The 20899-nt window shown below is 46.9% G+C and overlaps 1 protein-coding gene across 10 annotated transcripts in view; it reads right to left on the reverse strand.

Annotated features, from left to right (window-relative positions):
- LOC133347308 (ral GTPase-activating protein subunit alpha-1-like) overlaps positions 1 to 20899 on the reverse strand; it is a 136278-nt gene that overhangs the window by 86730 nt on the left and 28649 nt on the right. For 5 of the 10 annotated variants that reach the window (XM_061559458.1, XM_061559459.1, XM_061559465.1 and 2 more), the window contains 8 exons: positions 17729 to 17786; positions 15736 to 15779; positions 7214 to 7448; positions 6063 to 6178; positions 4542 to 4680; positions 3050 to 3261; positions 1675 to 1962; positions 514 to 747 (listed from right to left, as the gene is read on the reverse strand). In XM_061559458.1, the coding sequence (XP_061415442.1) occupies positions 514 to 747; positions 1675 to 1962; positions 3050 to 3261; positions 4542 to 4680; positions 6063 to 6178; positions 7214 to 7448; positions 15736 to 15779; positions 17729 to 17786 (1326 nt within the window). The remainder of the gene's footprint in view (positions 1 to 513; positions 748 to 1674; positions 1963 to 3049; positions 3262 to 4541; positions 4681 to 6062; positions 6179 to 7213; positions 7449 to 15735; positions 15780 to 17728; positions 17787 to 20899) is intronic. The other 5 variants (XM_061559467.1, XM_061559463.1, XM_061559466.1 and 2 more) reach the window with 3 other exon arrangements.

Here is a 20899-nt window from a genome sequence, read left to right on the forward strand (position 1 = left end):
AAAGCGGGCGGCACACACCACGCGACAATTTAAGACGCCCGTTTCCTTATTTTGTGTATAACTCGAGAAGCGATAGCGGTACGAGGAAGAGCAATACACACACGACGAAAAGATATTGTTGCGCGATGAAAAATACAAGTTGCATTTCTGAATGCGTAACCTGACCTGGAGAGTGAGAAAATACATGTAATAGAGTAGATTTGTTGATTATGATTGCTTGTTACGTATATATATATATACGTATATATGTTCAACTTATTTCGCACCGTACGTAACCAACCGTGCTAATTGGAGGTGCGGGGGAAGGACAACAAACTAAACATTAAAATTTGCTCCGTAGAAATTAGTTTTCAATATAGATTTTAAAGTTCACAGCTCCAGTGGCTTCAAAATTATCGAAAGTTAGAGCGTTCCGGACGGCCGCGGAAGCGCATCTGAAAGTGTGCCGCGGCGCGGCGACCATCTTTCGAGGTCCAACCAAACGCGACACGAGAGGGGCACTGCGTCGCCGACCTGCTGTTCCTCCCGTTCCGCCGCCTTGTTGCCGCCGCACGGCGATCGCTCCACCTCCCCGGCCACGCCGGCCGCACCGGCCGCACCGGCCGCTGCCTCCGCATCCTCCTTGGGCTGCGCGGAGACCGCCGGCTCACGCATGAACGCCGGCTTCTCCTGGGATTGGATCCACTCCTGGTACACCTTGACCACGCGGCGTGTGGCTGCGGCCTCGGTGAAGGGCAGCAGGAAGGCCTACGGCGGGGTGACGCGCGTGGCGGTGAGCGGCGCGGTGAGCGTGATGATGAGTAAATCGGTCGATCGATCGACTAAAGACTTTAAACACATTTTTTTTTCGCGTGATTTATTCGTCGGGTATCAGCCGCACTCCCCCCCCCCCCCCCCCACTGCCAAACCTCCCGAAGGCAAGAAACCTCCTACAGGTCATGCCCAGCGTGAAGCAGATGTCGATGCCAATGGTGTCACCAAGCTCCACCCATCACCTCCCGTCCAGCGACAGATACAGAAAAAAAAGACCAGACGTTTTTCTTCCCCAACTGGACTGGTGCTATCAGATTAGTCTTGCAATTCAACTGATAATTATCAATTCAACTGATAATTACAGATTATAATCGGTACTGTAATCGAATACGTAACTAATCCCATAGCCCAGCACAAGTGGCAAGTATACAGCTGATATTATATTATCAGTGTATAACATACCAGTGATAACAAACACCGTACTCACTGTAACTTTAGGTTTGTGCTTAACTGCTCCAAACTGGAGCAATTTGGGCGGCATAAATCATTGCCCCTTTGGGGTCTTAAACAATTCTGCGTAAATATTTTATACATTAACGCGCATTTAGTTTAAAATGTGCCGTGCAATATATAATTCATGTGGAGCAGCATATTACCACATTCATTATCATGTTATTATTATTTAGTGAGGCTAAGCTACCGCTGCAGAAAAGCACGCTCTTATCACATTCCCCTCCACGCTGCGCAGGCTGCGCTGTCGGGCGCTGGACAGCCACTGGGCACATTAAGCAACCACAGGTGAGATGCTATGGGCTACGACAGCTGGGCCGCTTGCAAAGTCCCGATCCTTCTGACGTTTTAATAATGGTGCGTATATATATACACACGACAAAAGTCTTCGCTGAATGCTCTCCAACGTACCTGGCGGAACACTTCACTGACGAAGTTGGCGTTCTCGCGCGACGAGCAGAGGACGCTACGTGCCACCTCCGAGTCGCTGAGGCTCTCGTCGGCGCCCGTGGCGCTGCTCAGGCTCGACACGCTGGGCGTGCGCTCCGTCAGCGTGCTCGTGTTCGAGTTGCCGGGCTCTGCTTCGCCCGCGCTGTCCGTCTCCACCTTGCCTGCGATGCCGGCACCGGCCCCCGTCACGCCGCTCACGCCGGCGGAGCTCTCTCCGCCGACTCGCCCGGCCAGGCCAGCCGCTACCCTCTGTCGCAAGGGAAGGTACGAGAGCGGAGATTTTTCTCTCCCCTCCGACGCAACACCTCTGCAGTGTCCTCACTGCATATCGTACGTGCGGCATGGGGGCGCCGCGGCGGCGAGATGTTAACTGCCTCGCCTGGTATGCAGGAGGTCGTGGGTTCGATCCCGACCCTGACGACCTGTTGTATATTTCGAGTTTGCATGCCCGCCCCGTGGTTGGAGTGGAATTTTTCTACGGGTGATGTGAGTAAGAAATTTCAGGGTTGCACCTTTACCTTCATATATCGTTTTGGGATTTCTATATCCTCCAAATGTTCTTACGCAAAACCAGGCGGGTGTGACACGTACAAGATCCCGTTCCATCACCATGCCAGCTTGTGAGTGAACGAATTCTGTTCACCCACCTTGTGGAGTCCAAATGCGAATAAAGCACGCAAAGTGTTTCATTTATTCGATTTGCTTCTTCTGCATGAGAACTATAAAACGACCGGCGGTGATGTGCTCTACAAAGCAATGCAAGCAATAAACGTGCATGGGTGCGGGACTAAATTAAAAGCACCCCATTGTGCAACAGACTCATCCACTGCCTAACGGCACTCACGGAGCTCATCAATATTTACACGCATTTCATAGTCCGCTGTAAAACATACAAAATAAACACGGATTGATTTGAGAGGTTAATAGACTCATCTATAGCTCTATCGATTGCGAGCCCTGCTACCCATGCATGTGCTGCCCTTGATTAAGACATTAATTCCAATGACAGACTAATGTGAAACCTTCGCATCAACAAGTGAAGTGTCGTGTTGGCAGCAGCCGCAAATGACAAACTGCGATTGTCTGTAAAACCGCTGTCAATTTTATCACGCAAATAAATTCCAATGTTTCGAATTACACCCAGACAAGAGTTAATCAAGACGTGCAGTATGCCTTCAAATGCAACTTAAATATCCAATGCTTTAACGAGTGTCGAATAAAACTCACGCGGACTCATTTAACATTCATACGATGATCATCATTGTGACGATTATGACGGTTTTAACCCTCGACAAATAAAAACAAACATCCGCTTCGCTCTACGCGCTTCTCACACCTGGATGATTTTTGGCACGGACTCGCCCTCGGCCTCCGGCACGGTGGGACACAGCAGCGACGGCTTCACCTCCAGCCAGAAGTTGACGAGCCACTTGATAAGAACCACGCGGGCGGACAGCAAGGGCTCACGCGTGCTGTAGCTCGGCTCGTTGAACTGCGCGTCACGGCCCACCTGCACGTACTGCGGCTTCGCCCGCAGCAGCGGCACCTCTGCAGGGGGCAACGACGGAGCAAAGCAGGCGAGTGGGGCTACGCGGGAAGGCCACCCGTTTGCAAAGCCCGAGTCACAAGAGCACTCAGTGTAGCAACTCTCTGCCCTCGTGATTATGGAACATCCACCCACGTTTCATTGCAATGTCAGAGCCGTGCCCGGGAGTGGAACCCTCGCGGTACGGGTGGGTTTTTTCACAGGCTATCTGCTGGGCCGAGCCAGAACCAATCCGTGAAACTCTGACCGCATACTGAATCTGACTCCGGGTCAAACGGGGTCGGTCAGGGGCGGGGTTAATAATTTTGGTCGTTTGTGGTGTCAGAAGTACACACTCGACTCGACCCGTCCATTGCACGCGACATAGGCGGCAGAGGTCAGGTTCTCCAGTAGAAAAAGCTATTGTTTTCTTTTCAACTACCAAACTATATTTTTTATTTTACCAGTTAAGGCCCACTGAGCTATATAGCTGTTTTTCAGAAGCGAATTGGCCACAAACGATAGCTCCATGAAGTGGCTTATCATCACGGAAACATTCATAGCAGCAGGCAATTAGTCTAAAAGCATGTTGGTTCTAAATATGGAGGGAAAAAAACCCAGAGGACCCGGAATCCACGCTACCACGGGGAGAACATGCAAAAACCAGATATACAGGCGTCAGGATCGGGATTGAACCCACGACCTCTTGTATACCAGGCGAGGAAGTTAACATCTCCACCACCGTTTTAATTATGGGTTACAAAGCACATCTGGTATATCGTTACACATGCAACTGTAATGTAGGAAAAAAAAACCGTCATACAAATGATTCACTCCTGGTCTCTTGTGGCTGAGAAAAATCTGTATACAACAATGTAAGCTCATGTCTGGGAGTGTAGAAATGAGGGTAACTCCACTCCCCAAAGATTATCTACCCAGCCCCAGAAGGTATGGCTCACACCCCTTATGCTAAATACCAAACTCTGTACTTTAGGCGCCACACCCACAGATTAAGTGCCCCTTTTTATAGCTCAGGCAGCTAATGGTGGTGAGCATCCTTCGCTAAATTTGGCCAAAGGTGATGACGTAAAAACATTCTTAAAAGAAAGTAGTCAGGCCACCCTCTATGAGGCTGAGCAAGCTTTGCTGGCTGGCAGGAGGGTGGGACGAACAGTCACTTCCACAGCATATTTGGGTGGCTGGTTGAAATTAAAATCTGTTTTCCTTACGTAATTGTTTGTGATTTTCAGTCAAAAAAAAACGTACGTGCGCATGAAACACATACTATACACAAGTACCATACCTAGGTTGGGACTATACAAGCTGGTCTCCTTGCAGAAGGAGGGGAAGATGAAAGGGAGGTAGTACTTCTTGAAGATATTGAGAAGGAAGGCAAACCCCTTCTCATGGTTTTCCTTGTTCTTCCACTCCAAGCCTCTGGCCTGTACAAACGACGATCGAAAATAACAACAAACATTAACCCTTTCCGACTCGGATGACCGTACGTTCTAATGACGTACACGTTCAGATGACGTGTACGTCATCGGAAGAAAAGCTGACATGCACGTTATAGGAACGTCCAACACAGAACGTTATTACCACAGCAAACAAAACACGTCAGTGAGAAAGTGGCCGGTTTGCGATCGAGACCAACGTTTGTTTTCACTCGAAACAGTTCTCTTTCAGTGGGGGAATGTTAGTTGCTGTTGTACAAGCTGCACACGCGCACAAGGCAGTTGCTCAAACGCCACTGGGCTGTGCCCTCACTTTTGTAAAAAAATCCTTGCTCTCTGGCCCATGGGGAAAGAGAGAGAGGAGGGCGGGATAGCACGTGATCGAAACGTCGCGATTTATTTTATTTTATTCCTATGTGACTTTACCGAAAGAACCAAAGAGTAAGGCAAGGTTTGTTAATTCACACACACACACCCCGGGACAGGGAGTAGAGGACGAAACAAAGACAAAGATCCCCTTTGCAGCCTTAAAAGACTGTTGGGGCGAGTGCTGTTAGTGAGCACCTATAAACGCCAGCACGGTACAAGAGGGGGTGGGGGGGCAGCACCACCACGCCCGACCACCTTTGTCTCCCCAATGGCGATGTTTACACACCGTACCAAGTACGTATTTGAGGCTGAGTCGACCTAGGGGAAGTCCAGAACCGGTTGAAATAATAGTCACTGGCGTTGACCGTGAACGGGAATCAAACTCGGGTCGCTGGGTTCAAAACGCAATGCGCTAACCGCTGCACCACTGCTCCCCACTCCTCTGGAGGACAAACACACGTGCACACACACGCACCCTGCTAACACTCGCCCTAAGGTTTATACAACATGGGCTTGCTGGCCACAGTCAAAACAATGTTTCAACACCTGTTTGACTATAAATAGAACTTAAACAAAGGGTACGTGTCCCAAATTGATCACACCCCACAGAAAAAAATGTCAGCGATACAATTCACGATGATGCTTAATGGGCAGTAACGCCAGGTAAAGCAGAGAACACCAGCGACCGATACTAAATCTGTGTACCTTCCAATTCTCAATGCTAAATTGTTCAAGTGGTATGAAAATTTACAACTCACTCTTCCACCTCCCCGCACTCTCCCCCACCTCTCCTCTCTCGTCTCACTCTACTCCCACCTCCTCGCACTTTCCCTTCTAGCAACAAAGGCATAAGGACGCTATAAAAATCCAAATTATATTGCATCGTAAATTCATTAAATGTTTAATTTTCATGTATATCAAAAAAAAAAACTCCATCCACAACAAGGGATCCCACCCACTGAGGTTTTGTTAGTGTGAGTTAGTAAACAAAAATACTCCACCTGGATTACCATGTATTTCAGCATCACTTCCAGCAGGTAACAGGTGAGGTCCTCCGGTATCTGCTCATTGGACTGCGGAGACACCAGAGGAGTGATCTCCTCTGCACACACCGGCCCTGAACAGCAGAGAAGTATGATGCCATGGGGTCAACGTCAACCTGTTACTGTTTTATAACTTCCCCCCCCCCCCGCCCCCATTGTGACTATTGCCGTTATTGTTTTATGAGTAGGCTTGTTTAGCCAGGAAAGCCTCGGGAGGGGCCTTGCTAAGTTTTCGCAGTCGGGGGGGGGGGGTGTTGCTGCTGCTGTTGTGTGATCTCATTTGAGTAATTTGCAGATAATTTGTCAGCATTAGGGTGTATGGCCAATGCCAGTGATATTGTATGGTTTGTTTGTTTTTTGACGATGGGGGGGAAGCTGAAGAACCCCGGAGGAAACTCGTGCACAATAGGTGGATAACATACCAACTTCGCATAGAGAGTTGCCTGAGTCAGGCATTGTACTCAGACCCTTCTTTGAGTGAGGCACTGGTGTTGCACCACTGAGACGCCCTGCCACTCTGCCACCCTACGGCTTGACAGTTAAGCTGTGCAGATTTAAACATGAAACACTCCCTAATTATTGTGGCAACAAATTAAGGAGAAATAAAATATTTATAGGCGAGGAGGCTCTCCTGAGCTTGTTACATTAAGTACAAGGAGAGCAAAATACGGAAATGTAACGATGGGCGCAAATTAATTTACTTCAACAAACATACATACAAGCATTGAACTCTGAAGAGGGATGTCGGAGCCTTAAAACGTACTAATACACCATTATATATTTTCGCAAAATGGCTTTTGGAAATTAGTTTATTATTATTTTTTCCACTCCTCAGTTGTTCGTTCAGCGAGCCACTGACACGTCGAGCATCGTGCCGTGTCTTGTACAGCGCTTTGAGATCTTTGATGAAAGGCGCTTCATGATATAAATAAGATTATTATTACAATTATCATCATCATTAAGCGGCAAAACAGATTCATTGGTGACAAAATAAAAGCAACGTGGAGGTGGGGGAGGGAAGGAGCAAAACAAATGCTCGTGGCCGCCCGCCCGTAGCCTCGCACAAAACCGCGACGACTGTACCCAGTGTCTTACAGTGCAGCGGCTACCTAGGAAAGCAGGCGAGAGCGGCCAGAGCAGGCTTGCGGAAAGAAGAGAAGCAGCACCTTCTGCCGTCGCCAGGCAGGGGTTGATGAGGCTGTCGAGCGAGCGGCCGCCCTGCTCGCCAGCGGGCAAGGGGAAGCCCGGAATGAGGCACGCGTACATGAGCAGCAGCTCGTCCGAGCAGTTGTGCTGCAGCGCCTGCATCCACAGCAGGAAGAGTCGAACGCCCTCTCGACGGAGCTGTTCGGCGGGGACACACACGCGCAGAGGGACAGCGGTCACCCTTGTCGCGCGATCGGTTTTCCCGCGCAGACCGTCGGGGCGAGCGGCGGCAACCGAGCGCCCAGTTGAGGTTCGGCGAGACGGCCGACGCGGTGTAACAAGTTGGCATGCTGCACTCGCGGGTCCAGCGATCGCCGGTTTGACCTCCCGGCCGGCGCGAAAGTTGACACGACGGGGAAGGTTCTCGCGGTAAGGGGGGCGATGTTGCAATGTACGATTCCCATTGAGTCATTTGCAAGTAATAATGCGAGTCATTTAACAGCATCGGGGATGTTGTTTTAGCTATGGGAAGAAACCAGAGTACACCCATGCAGTCCACGGGGAAAACATACAAATGCCACACAGAAAGGTGCACGCATCGGGAATCGAACCCAGGATATTTTTACTGAGAGACACAGGTGTCACCACTGCACTACTGCCTGCACAAAGGCAGATCAAGGTCAAAAAGAAATAAGAAAAGTACGAATGAGACGGAGAACTTTTAGACAGCTGAAATTGATCACGAAAAGCGGGCACGCCGATGTGCCCGAAGGAGAAAGAGAAACGTCAGCCGAGAGATACGACCCATGAGCACGATGAATGATAACTAACACGGAGGGGAAAAGCCTAACGGTGTACAAAGAGTGCGGCAAAACTCGGCCGATTGAACCTAAATCATATTCATGGCCGAGATATTGCGATTGAAATCTGACGACAACCAGCTGCTCGTGTCTGCCACCGCAACTGACCCCGGAAGCCAGAACCAGAGGCGCCGCGCATACCACACGCACATGTTGTCTTTGGGGCGTATCTTCAAAAACCCTAGCTTTCAGAAAGCGTGTGCCATGGTGCTCCATCTCGCATGGAATTTGAATAACAGTGGTCTCGCCACATGCATCTTCAGAACACTCGTCGGGTTCACTGTTATTGATTGTTGCAGAAGAATGCAATGAAAAATGGGCGAAAAGGAACGAGGCTGTAAATAATGGAAATAGCGCTCCTCGCTAAAGTGATCAGTTTTTTGGCACGAGTCTTACCGTTTGCTGGGGTTTATTGATACTGTGCTGCAGAGCTTACTAAAGTCAGGTCTTTGAGTATTTGTAGAATTGAATTAACTGTCATTCATAAATACACAGGGTTTAAAATGTATATCTCCTTTCCCCAAGACTACCAATCACAGAACTCACTCGAGTTTCTCAGTTTGCATGAACTACCAATGATGGTTCCACCCAGGCAAGCAAATAACACAAAGCCAAGAGTGGACATTTTCAAGAGTAAAAATACCATTCTAAAATCGGTCACCGCCGCGCGGGGGGGGGGGGGAAACGTAAGTCAAGAGATGTAATCCCCCAGTGATTCGTGAGCGGTTGTAAAATGTGTTTGCTAATTCAAATTCCAAAACTTTCTACGCGACTCGAGGAAGGGGTTTCTCTTTAAGTCAACGAAGCTGGGAATGGCGAGTTTTAAAATAAACAAGGGGTCGTCAAACTTGGCGTGAGACACGCTTTCACGCCGAGGGTCACGACGTTGGAATGGTCAATAAATGTTTGAATTGCCTTCGCCTCTGCAAAGCACACTCAGTGCTGCACCATCAACACGACAAAAATCACCGCACTCGGGGGCTGCAGTGGCTTGTCCATGCCGAACACAACTGCACCCAAAGCCAAAGGAGCATCTGTTATTGAAATATTGTGAAAGGGCCCCACGGTGGCGAGATATTAACTACCTCGCCTGGTATACAGGTCGTGGGTTCGACCCTGACCCCGACCCCTGCTGTATATTTGGAGTTTGCAAGTTCTCAACGTGGTCACGTGGATTTTTTTCCAGGTTCTCTGGCTTTTTCCCCCACATTGAGAAACACGCATTTCGAGTATTTGGCTCTGATAAATTTCCACTTTGTTGAGCTATCATTTGTGGCCAGGACACGTCTGAAAAAAGCGATATAGAGCTCAGTGGGCCTCACCTGATATAAAATAAGCATAGTTATAGTTCTAAATGTATAGTTGCGTAGCTGCAGCAGCATACACGCTACACGTATTTATCGGGGAGAAAACATAAACTCTCATTGCGGTTTGGCCTCACAAGTGCCAAATCACCTTAGAGCTTTAAACGGCGCTCTACTGAACAGAAAACTCTTCCGTGTGTATTCAAGTTTGGCGAAGTGCTGTAAAAACAGGCAAGAATGTCAAACAAAATACTAGCGTATGTCAAGACATTCCTGGGCTAACAGTGAAAACAAAAGTCCTGTTGATCTAACAATGCGCCATGACAGCCAAATAATAGGACATGAAGCAAATTGACTGCAGATAATTCTTCGGGGGGGGGGTAAGGGGGGTAATACATTTTTTTAAAAATATTGAAGCAAAATGATGACTTGTTCTAAGATCAAAACTCAAAACAATATTATTATTACACCCAGAAAACTAATTATGCCCAGCTGTTGATAGGCCACAAGTTGTTACTGCTAAGATTTGTGTGGTCTGGATAAATATATTATAATTATTACTGATTATTAAGCAGATTTTTTTTTATTCCAAACAAGTTTCATTTTTATTAAGATACTAGCTTTACTACCCGGCTTTGCCCGGGGCTTGGATTCACCACGACCGGGCTGCCTTTGTCTCCCCAGGGGCGATGTTGACACACCACACGACTTACTCGTTTGAGGCTGAGTCGACCTAGGACCGGTTCAAATAATCGTCACCGGCGGTGGCCGTGAGCGGGAATCGAACACGGGTGGCCGGGTTCGTAGCGCAGCGCGCTAACCACGACACAACAATGCGTTACGCTTCCACATGCGCGGGTCACGTGACAGATTTGACGTCACAGCTCACTTGCCGTGCAAAAAATATATGCATCACTGAACTACCCACCCCCCCCCCCCCCCAAAAAAGTGTATTTTTATAATTTTTGCATGGTGTACAGTCTGGAAAGTACCCACATGGCAAATTTCAAGTTTGTTGCATGTCGGGAAATACGCTAAACATTTTGAACAGACACACACAAGCACAACTTTGCCTTTTATATATTAAGATATATAGTTCAAAATATGTAACTGTAAAAACATTCCATTGCTTTCTACCAGAATTAAAGCCAAAGGAGCATCTGTTATTAATTTGTTCATCTCAGAAATCCGGAATATGGCAAAGTCACTTTGTCCTGACCACAAGCAGCCTCAAGGAGACATTACAAACGTTTCTTGAATATTCCTCCCTTGGTCCACAAAAAGCCTGAAAATAGAAACCTTCTAGAAGTATTCTTTCAATTAAAAAAAAGCGTGCAACAAAACAAGGAAGTTCCTGGGAAGAATAAACACAGACACAGAATGAAGAAGGCCACCGAGTCAGCTCAAGGCGATGTCATAGACAAGTGACCACAGCAAGAACGGTGACCGGTTGCAAAGCATCGGGCGAAGGAGGGAACCGCCGGAATGCGCGAGGCCAGCGGTGGCCAACCGGCATCTCCAAAGCTGCATGCGACTCTTTCATCCACCACATGCGGCTTCTATCGAAGGGGGCATAACCGTAGAACGTACTATTACGGCAGCAAAGACGCATGAATGCCTCCTGTGCTGTGCCGAAAACTGTCTATATATATATACACTTATACATATCCACCTGGCTCTTTACAGAACTCACGGGAACTTTTGGCTCTTGGTCCGTGACAGCTTGGCCACCCCTGTGCTAGGAGAAGAGGACTACCCATGATTTGAGTGGATGTCAAAACGTCAAACACCGGACCGGACGGAAGCTGTCGCCGTTGAAAGACGCAGCGGCGGGCAGAGACAGAAGTGGCGAGCCCACAGGAAAGAAATATCGGGTGAAGGAAACGGTCGCGCCCCCGATGGAGGAAAAGGATAAGTAATCTTGAAGAAGAAGCAGGCAAAGCCTTGCTCAAGACTTTTATTTTTTGCAGCCTCCTGAATTGGGACATTTGGATACTTCCTAGAGGATTTTTTTTTTTAGAAACCCTTAAGATGTGGGCATTGTTGAAGCAAGTGACATTACAGAGTGTGTACAAATACATTGAGTTTTTTGGGATACAGCAGATAACGATGCATATTCACTTTCCCAGTACGAGTGTTAACACACGTTGAGCCCAGGGTGTGAAATGGGCTGCTGCCTCAATGTGCTGGTGGCCACCACATCCATCAACAACCCACGGGTGGCCACAACTGAATTATTTTACCGCGTGCATGAAAAATAGCCTTCATATAATCCCGAGCGTGCGCTGTTACGTCTGAAACCACCAATATATTTTAAGGCGGTACGTTACTCTGATTAGTGCGCAGCGTTAATTTACTGCTGTGTTTCTTTGCACAAATCCCTGTCTTTTCTGCTGCTGGCTGACGGCCAACGACTACATGGGTGGGCCCTACAGGATAGCCAGTTTGATTGAGAATACTGTACACCAGAACGTGCACAACAGTCTTCATTGCCACAACCGGTTTAAGGAATTTAAACAAATCTCGGAGGGAGTGGTGGCGCAGTGGTCGGCGCAATGGGTTACGAAGCCGGCGACCTGAGCTTGATTCCCCTGCCGGGTTTAAAGTTTCTAGCGAGCGATATCCGAACCAGTCCTTGCGCCTTCCCCGCCTTCACCAATCTCCCACCGACCGGCGTGGTGAAGTATGGTCAAACGAACCGCACAACAGAAAAAAATATACGGAGGTCTCCATCCAACAGTGGACTGACAAAGGGCTACACATTATGATTGCATATTTATATTCAACTCTCCTCGTGAATAAACATTCAGGCCTGTTTAGGAACTGATGGATTACGACCACAAGGGTACAACATCTCCTGCGAGCCGACTTGGTTTATTGCACCAAAATAATGCATGTATACATGCACCCTTTGTTTAATCTCTACGTGCACTGGAGGGTTTCGCCTTCATGACAAAGAATGACACACAAATGGCATTGCTGTCAGCAAACGAGGCATCAGCCATGACACGACCTGGCCCTCCGTGACCCTGGACCGTTTTACTAAAAGGAAACAAACAATAGGCAGAATACGTGACATTGCATTCCTGGGTCGTCATTAAGCACTTTGGATTAGGTCAGCCGTAATGAAGAGGACAACGTGTCAAGAGTGGCATTATATACAAAAACAAACAATACCTTGGCCTCTGCCCGATAGTCTTCAATGGGTCCGATCTTTAAGGCAACTACCGATGCATGCTGAATATTTGAGCTGCGAGAATGAGCAAGTGGTTTGCTCTACATATCTGCTCGCAAAGTCGTCAGAGCTCGGGGAGAAGACTGTTGTGTGGCAATGCCGTATTGTTCCCAATGCTGGGTTTAAGTATGTATGTATGTTCGTTGAATTTCTTTCGTACCGTACGTAGCCAACCGTGCTAATCGGAGGTGCGGATGAGCGGTCCTTCGTAACTGGGCTTGAGATCATCATCATCATCGTCGTATTCTCCACATGCGAAAACTGTTGACCTAACGTCCTCGAATCTATGACCTGAGCAGTGATGTGTAACTGCTCTCACTCGGGCCAGGAGCATTGGGCAATTGTCCACTCTAAAATGTTCTATGAGAATGCTTAGAATATTTAATATAATGGGGTGGAGTGGTGGCATATAGTAGTTAAACGCTGCGATATGAACCCTTCTACCCGAGTTGCATCCCCAGCCAGTGCTAATATTAGCGGTGAGTGATATCTGAACCGGGCAGTACCCTTCAACACCCCACACTGACCAGCGTGAAGTATGTTCAAACAACCCCAAATCAGCAACATAAATAAAGAATATTTTTTTTATTTTACCTGGTAAGGCCCACTGAGCAATAAAGCTCTTTTTCCGAAGCGACCTGGCCACACACGATAGCTCACCGATGCGGCGTATCATGTGGGAAATGTATAGCAGTCAAATACTCCAAACGCGCGTTTCTAAATGCGGAGGGAAAAACCAGAGAAGGCCTCCCCATGCGGTGTCGGGCACGGGGAGGAGTTGTTTGACCTTACTTCATCACTCTGGTCAGTATGGGTTGGTCGGTGTTACCCGGACTCGTTTGGATATCGCTTGTCACTGTGAGCTGGGGCCGGATATTTTGTAAATTAAAAAGTAAAAAAAAAACAAATAGCAGCAGACACAAGCTACGACTCCAGCACTGGTACAATGTATAAGCAGTAACGGTCGAGGGAAATCCAAGCTTTGTATGATGAATGATTGCCGGAAACATCATACTTCAAAAATGAAATTGCAGCAGTGCTCCACACGTCCCCATCCACAGCGCACAGCTTGCTTATCTACCAAATCCTTTCTCAATCGTAACAAAAAAAACACACGGACTTTCCATTTATTATAATACCTGTAAAAAGCAATAACTTGTTCAAGGTGAGATTGGAAGCCTATCAGTGTACACGGTGCCATTTGAAATCAAATCATTCAAACTGCTCGACATGCATGCCTCTTCGCACTCGTGCTGCTATGTTGTAGAGTGTTCACTCATTCTCTCAGAAGCCCTTGAATCAGAATTGAAAAACTGTAAAATAAATTTGCAGCGTATGTACTGCCGCCGATTGGACATCAGTCGCAGGAATCACGTCGGGTATATTCAGAGAGGTCGCTGCATTCACCGTAGTCATTACACCTCTGCCCCAAGTCGAACTGAAGTTCTTTCGCGCCGCACAGAGCCAACCGTGCTAATCGGAGGTGCGGCGGAAGGACAACAAACTAAACACAATCAAAAAAAGTCACTACGCACGAGCTACCGTTCTCAGCCATTCTCGTCGGCCATGGGGGAGGGGGGTCTATCCACTGCTGGTCCTTGCGATGCAAAAACTGCATCGCAACTCTTGCGCATGAGTGGATTCCATCGCTCCATCTCCACGGCGGGAGACAGCTCAGGCGCATGGCCTCCCTTCTGCAATCGTTAGTCTCGACCACCAGCCATCATCGCTTCCCCCCGATGCCTCCTGCCCCCAAGCCTGCTCATTATTATTCAGTAGTAAATTACAACGAAACAACATATATGTTTAAAAATGTATTAAAATATTACGTATTTATTAAATAATTAGTGTTCTATAGATTTGTTCGAAAGAATATTTTTAGAAGTGGACATCATCATAAAAATATATATATTCTTAACTACGGAATACAATCCAGCCGAAGGAGACTACTTTTTTTGTTAAATCGAGTGTAGCGTTCGAGCTTTGATTTAACGTTCGTTGAACTTATGAAGCAAGATCACGGTATATCTACACCAACTGAGTGGAATGTGTCAAGGGAGTGAAAGGTTGGAATGTAGCCTTGAATTAAACCCAAATTCTTTCTCTAAATCGCTCTTCCCAGGCACAATACCCCACGGGTTAAGTAAAACATTAAACAGCACAATTGCCTTTGCATTGTTTGGAATTATTAGAAGCAAATATTTTCATTGACTTGAAAACAATGACAAGAAATATCCCTACAGGAACGGCCAGATATTGCGTCATTACAAAGTCGTGTTTGTTTAAAAAAAAATTGTATTGTGCTTTCCAACGAAGATTGAAAGCATTTATCGATTTATCTCTGTCCGTCTGTCTGTCCCTCCGTTTGACTTGTCCCTCTGTTTGCCTCGTCCGTAGCATGGGATCACGATAGTATTTGTAATAAGTATCCAATGTAAATTAAACCTTACTGTAAAAATGTAGCTGTCACATTAGGAACATATCCCATATAAAATTGGCCCAAATTGATCACTTGGTGACTCAAACCCAGAACAGAAAAGGACATTTTAAGAATATTCAAATGCTTTTTCTCCTGACAATTACTCCTTGTCAGTTTGATGACTGCTAAATACATATCCCAAAGAACAAACATGTTGGAAAGTGTTACAGAATCCATTCGTAAGTATGATTTGTCCAACCTCGTTAATTTTATGAAAATGAGTTGCCAATCAAAATTAACATTGCCCAAGGCAATCGCCATTATAAAAGAGCTCTGATCTATTGGAGGGGTGTAGCAATGCATCAATTCGTCAAATCACATTCATTCTTAAGCTCAGGGTACATGCATCAAATCGCAAATGTAAGAAAGGACGTCTTTGATTCGTGGTATCATGTGCATGACGTCGGTTTGCGTGACCGCTATAGCCACCCGGGACCGCTAGTTTACAAAAATTATAATTGAAAAAAATTATTGTAACGTTGAACAAAAAGGGTGAGCGAATTTTTAACAACGTCCATGCATTACAATGAAACGATAGCCATGTCATCACTGCGATGCAAAGCATGCAGGGATTGCTGATGCTGTGCTGCTGTATGTATTGCAATACCTTGATGGAATTTCCGGTGTGCAGTAGCTTCTTTAAGATTAACCCTGTCGGCAAAAGGAGAGAAATTACACAAAATGGGAAGCAGGAGAAAATTTTAATAGAAATAAAAACTGTTAAATGTACACATCCGGAACGATTAAAATATTTCTTAAAACACCACTTATCATTTGTGCTTAAACCACAACGTATTTTGTCAATTTGAAATCTGTACTCGATAACTCAGCAAGTGACATAGTAACAATACATGGCTGTGAAATTGTCCAATTGTGAGCACTTTCTCACATGCACACAATTGACGGTCGCAAGATCTAACACTTTCCTTTTTTGTCGTTGTTGGTCATATTGTTCAGATAACACATTGCTGTGCTGTTAGACGTTATGAATATTTGAACGCGATGTGTATATCTAAATTAACCTTTCCAACCAAATCTGTAGCAATAGTGTGTGTGCTTGTGAAACTACCGAGTAGTTTTTCATTGTAGTGGTATTTATTGTTTGATTATCCATTGTCAATGCTTGTTTACCCAGCGAAGCCTCAATGAGTCTCAGGAAGACCTTGCCAAATCTTTGCAGTAGGGGGCAATGTTGCTGTGTGTGCGATCCCATTTGAATCATTTGCAGGTGACTTTGTCAGCATTTGGATGTTTTGGCACCTACCAGTTACACCGTTTATGTTATTATTTTACCTATAGGAAAAAAAAACTGGAGAGAACGGAGGAAACCTATGCAGAGAATGTACGCACTCCACACAGAAAGGTGCCTCAGTTGGGAGTCGAACCCAGGGCCTTCTTGCTGCGAGGCCCCGGTGGTTACCAACTGTACACGCTATCACCGCGCCACCCTGCTGCTCGTGCTGGCTCTCCGATGCGATTGCTGGTCGCGCCGCTTGTCGCTTGGCATGACGTGACCACTCATCAGCAGTATTCAGTTCCCGAGGAAGGTCCCAGCCCACGAAGTGAAACGTCCAGACATCGCTGCAGTACCGCGCAGCGTGGTACGGCCCGAAAACGCATCAGAGAGCAACGCCGTGCTCGCGCGTCATCAAATCTGCACTGCTCTTCAGTTTCCCTTTTGACTAATTACTCCAAGCCGTTAGCAGCCGCTTAAACATTTTTAACCCTGCACCAGATCAAGGGCGCGGTAAGGTCAGCGTACAGAAATGTGTTTCCAGTTCGGACTCCGAGGAGGCGTTGCGACTCCGAGGAGGCGTTGCGACTCCGGCATTAAATCACATTAGCAGCTTTAAATCGGATTAAAACATACACACATATTCGGGATTCCTTGCGGGGCTTTGCAGACGTCCCGGTGAGATAAGGGATCAAAGGGTGAGTCGACACGACAACCCCCATAGCATTGGGTGAGGGTGGGGGAGGAGGAAGCTCGAGGGGTCTTAGCCACCCTGGCGAAATGCTTTGCCCCCCCCCCCCCTCCAATTATAAATGACTTTCATAAAAATGTCATAGACTTCTTTCTCAAATGCGCATTGGGGTGTTGCTCATCTCCCCGTTCACAGCCCTGAGGCAGTGGGGGAAATTCGACATTCCCATGGCGGCGCGAGTGCAGTATTCCACACGTTCGTAACGATCGCTCATTACACACACACACACCGGCTGATGGGATTTGCGAGCTCCAGATACCGAGTGGGGAAGGGGGGCTGGGCTAAAAAGCCAGAATTAGCCGAATTAATTTGCTGGCGTCACAACCGTTCCATCATATGCACAGGCGATGGGAGGCGAGAGCCCGAGCAGAACGCACAAGACAGACAAAAACAGAGCGCACCGTTACTCGCTCTATTTAGCGTCTATGATTTATTTTAAACCTTGCTTCACATTGGCTGTGTCGTGTCGTCCACGCCGGACAACCCCCCCTCCGCGCCCCCCGTTGCCATCCCCCCCACCCCACCCCACCCCTGAGTTTTTAAATGCCTCGCCTGCACCTTTAAACGCGTTCACGCCACCGCAAGAGTTGGTGCCCCGGAACGCCGTATATTTACCTATGCTGTGAAACTGCCATTTATTCTGGATTCTCTCGGGCAGGAGTTGCAGTATTTTCTGGAACGCAAAAGACATTCAATATCAGCTGTTGCCAAGACCACTTCTCCGTCCAATGAAACACACAGTGCAGACAGCTTTATATACACCATGTAGGCGCATATGGCGATAATTTAGGCGACAGTTGCACGCGCACACACACACCTCGGGCTATGCTCCTACAACACTTAATACTCGACGAAAACCACGGTGTCGATTTCGCCGTTGTGCCGTGTTGCTCGGTACAACGGGCGACGTTTCGCTCGCGGCACATGGAGCGAAACGTCGGACGTTGCCGCTCCACGCGCTGGCAGACTCTTCAAGAACTGAAACTTACCGGGCGCTTGGAGAGAAATGACGGAAATCGTACCAAACGACGCGTGGTACGATCTCAATCTTGATGAAAATTCAACTGAAAACAACAAATGCTGTGGTGTATGTTATATAAAAATGGCATTTTCTGGTGGGCCACAAAATAAAATTCACGTGTTGCTGGCGGGTGACGTGACATCAAATGTTATGACGCCACATGGCGTTGTGCCATCATCGCGTCTTTAGACGAGGGTACGAACCCGCACCTCTCGTTTACAGCTCTCTTGTTCATCTCACCACCTCAATCTCTCTAGGTCTCGGCGATTCGTACATCTTGGTGGGCCACAGCTCAGCAGGCCACTGCTAGAGCCTCCTTGGGCCCAAAGTGGCCCATGGGCCGCAAGTAAAAAAAAAACTGTTCAAGTAAGAGTTAAGTGTACGACGACTGCACATCAAAATAATCCAAAGCTAAGTCGCCAATTCTTTCGGTTGAGGTTTTCCAATTCTCCGTTCACCAAACTTTACATCAGAAGTCCGTTGGCATTTAACATCAATATATTTTCTTCCCCAACTACTCCACAGGACAGTTGGAGTTGCTTACAACTGCATCGGTCAATAAAACCAATATTCTCACGGTTCAATTTCGGCAACGTCACTCATGCAGCACGTTTTTAAATGAGTACATGGAGCGTAGCGGTCTCCTAGCAGGAACAACCGCAGAGGTTGCGATCGCCGTATTCATCAAACACTTTGAAGGCAGGCAACATGTACGGCTCTGATAACACACAGGAACTGTTCTAAGAAGATCAATTATTAACCTCCCCGCGGTTTAAAGGTGGGTTTGATGACACATACACACCTAACTGTACTGTGCTCATAAGAAGTGGGGATTGTTCGGGGTCTGGAACTGACAATACCGAAACCAACATCACTAGTCCATCTAAAAACGTTCTCATGTCCTCTCGCGACAGAACGACGTGATGACTTCAGTTTAACACGTGTAGGCTTTCGCGACCAATATTATTCATAATCAACGTTTTTGGGTTAGATCACGTTATTTATAAATGTGTCGTAACCCTCCACCGGGAGCAAGAGCAGAGCCTCACCATTCTGGCAAATTGCCCGATGATGCTGGATGCAATTACCAGCGAAACGTCGTACTCAAAAATTGTAAATGTTGTGGTTTCACGCTTCAACACACCGTTGGGCTAAAGTAGTGAACTATTTGTCTTTTGTCAACGTGACACTTTTTTGCTGATTGGCCGTGTCGGGTGGTGGAGGGTTACGACACATTTATAAATAACGCGCTCTAAACCAAAAACGTTGATTATGAGTAATGACTTCAAATATATTTGTCAGAATCAGAATATTTATTTATACTGGAGGAATCCGATGAGCAACAATGCTCCTTTACACGGATGTCTAAATATCAGTAAGTCCAAAATCGTGTGCTAACACGTGATACGGCCACAATCTACTCCCAAATACACACGAAACGTGATCTTAGAAAACACGACGATGCTTTGCCCTCTGGTCAATAGACATCTCAGTTTGTAGGTCCACATGTTTTTCCTTGCCAGCCACCAGTACTGATGACAGGGGAATCGGTGTAGGAATTATGATATTTCTAAAACGAGTGTTCATTTGTAATTTTTTGAGAAATTCCTCCATTGCCAGTGTTGTGAGATTGTGACAGCTTGGGGGAGCCTTCATCCAGCACGAGATCGATCAAGGCTAATGACGATAATTACACTGTGTAACAGAAAAAAAATGTTGTCCCTGGGTAGTAAGTGTTATTTCCTAATTGCTTATGCCTCAAAAGACCAGAAAATGGCTATGATTCCCCAACAAACTTTGCTTTTGTGAGCAAGACAGTGATACTTTGAAATTGACCTATTTTCAATGAGAAAATGTTTGCATTTGTGTCAAACGTTCACATAAAGTCCTGGTCACAAAAGCAACGTTTGTGGGGAATAATAGGCATTTTCGATACTTTTAAGGCATACGCAATTAAAAAATAACACTTAGTACCCAGGAACAAAAATTATGTTACATAGTGTTATCAATGTATATCAACTCCTGAGCGAGCTTGTTCTTATGAACGCATACTCATCAAGACTAGACTAACACATACTTCTGACGTATACCTTCATTAGACGTCACCGTGACCGGGAAGTTGACATTTAAGTAAAATGCATCACAATGTTGTAAACATGCCCTTCGTACTCGGTGATGTGATTTTTTTTAAATGCCTTGGAGAACGACTAGAACGATTGTGGTCTTGCCAATGACACGTGCACCCTTGCTGGTGTACCCCTCGTACACACGAAGCCTTTCATAGGACCGCCACAAAAACACACCGAGGCGGTCACCACGCACAAGAGTGGCGTACTTTGAACCGCGCACCACTTTTTAATGGATCGAAAACGGGGCAGAACGCAACCACGTCATGCTGGCTCAAACGAGACCCCCTTATTATTACTACGACTACGAAGAGACATCTAAAGTAAGAAAGCGGCGTCTCACCATTAATCCTCCTGTGACAGACCAAGGGCAAAGCCGCTAAAAGCTTCAACTTCCCCATACCCGGAGATCGTAGAGATTCCATGGTTTTTTGGAAATCACCACCACCACCGTTTCGGACGGCAAATAGGAAAACAAGACTCGATGATGATTTTGGTGATACGGCAATTGCGCCTGTTACTTCACCCTGACTGCCCTTTGTATCGCGAGGGGGGAGGTCTCGGTTGTTAGGGACTGCGCCTTTGACGCATTTACATAACGTGCATTTCAAGGTCACGCTCACAGAATCAGACCTATAC

The sequence above is a fragment of the Lethenteron reissneri genome, chromosome 25, assembly GCF_015708825.2.
Source record: "Lethenteron reissneri isolate LAM-NWPU_2019-01 chromosome 25, ASM1570882v1, whole genome shotgun sequence".
In the NCBI taxonomy this organism is placed as follows: domain Eukaryota; kingdom Metazoa; phylum Chordata; class Hyperoartia; order Petromyzontiformes; family Petromyzontidae; genus Lethenteron; species Lethenteron reissneri.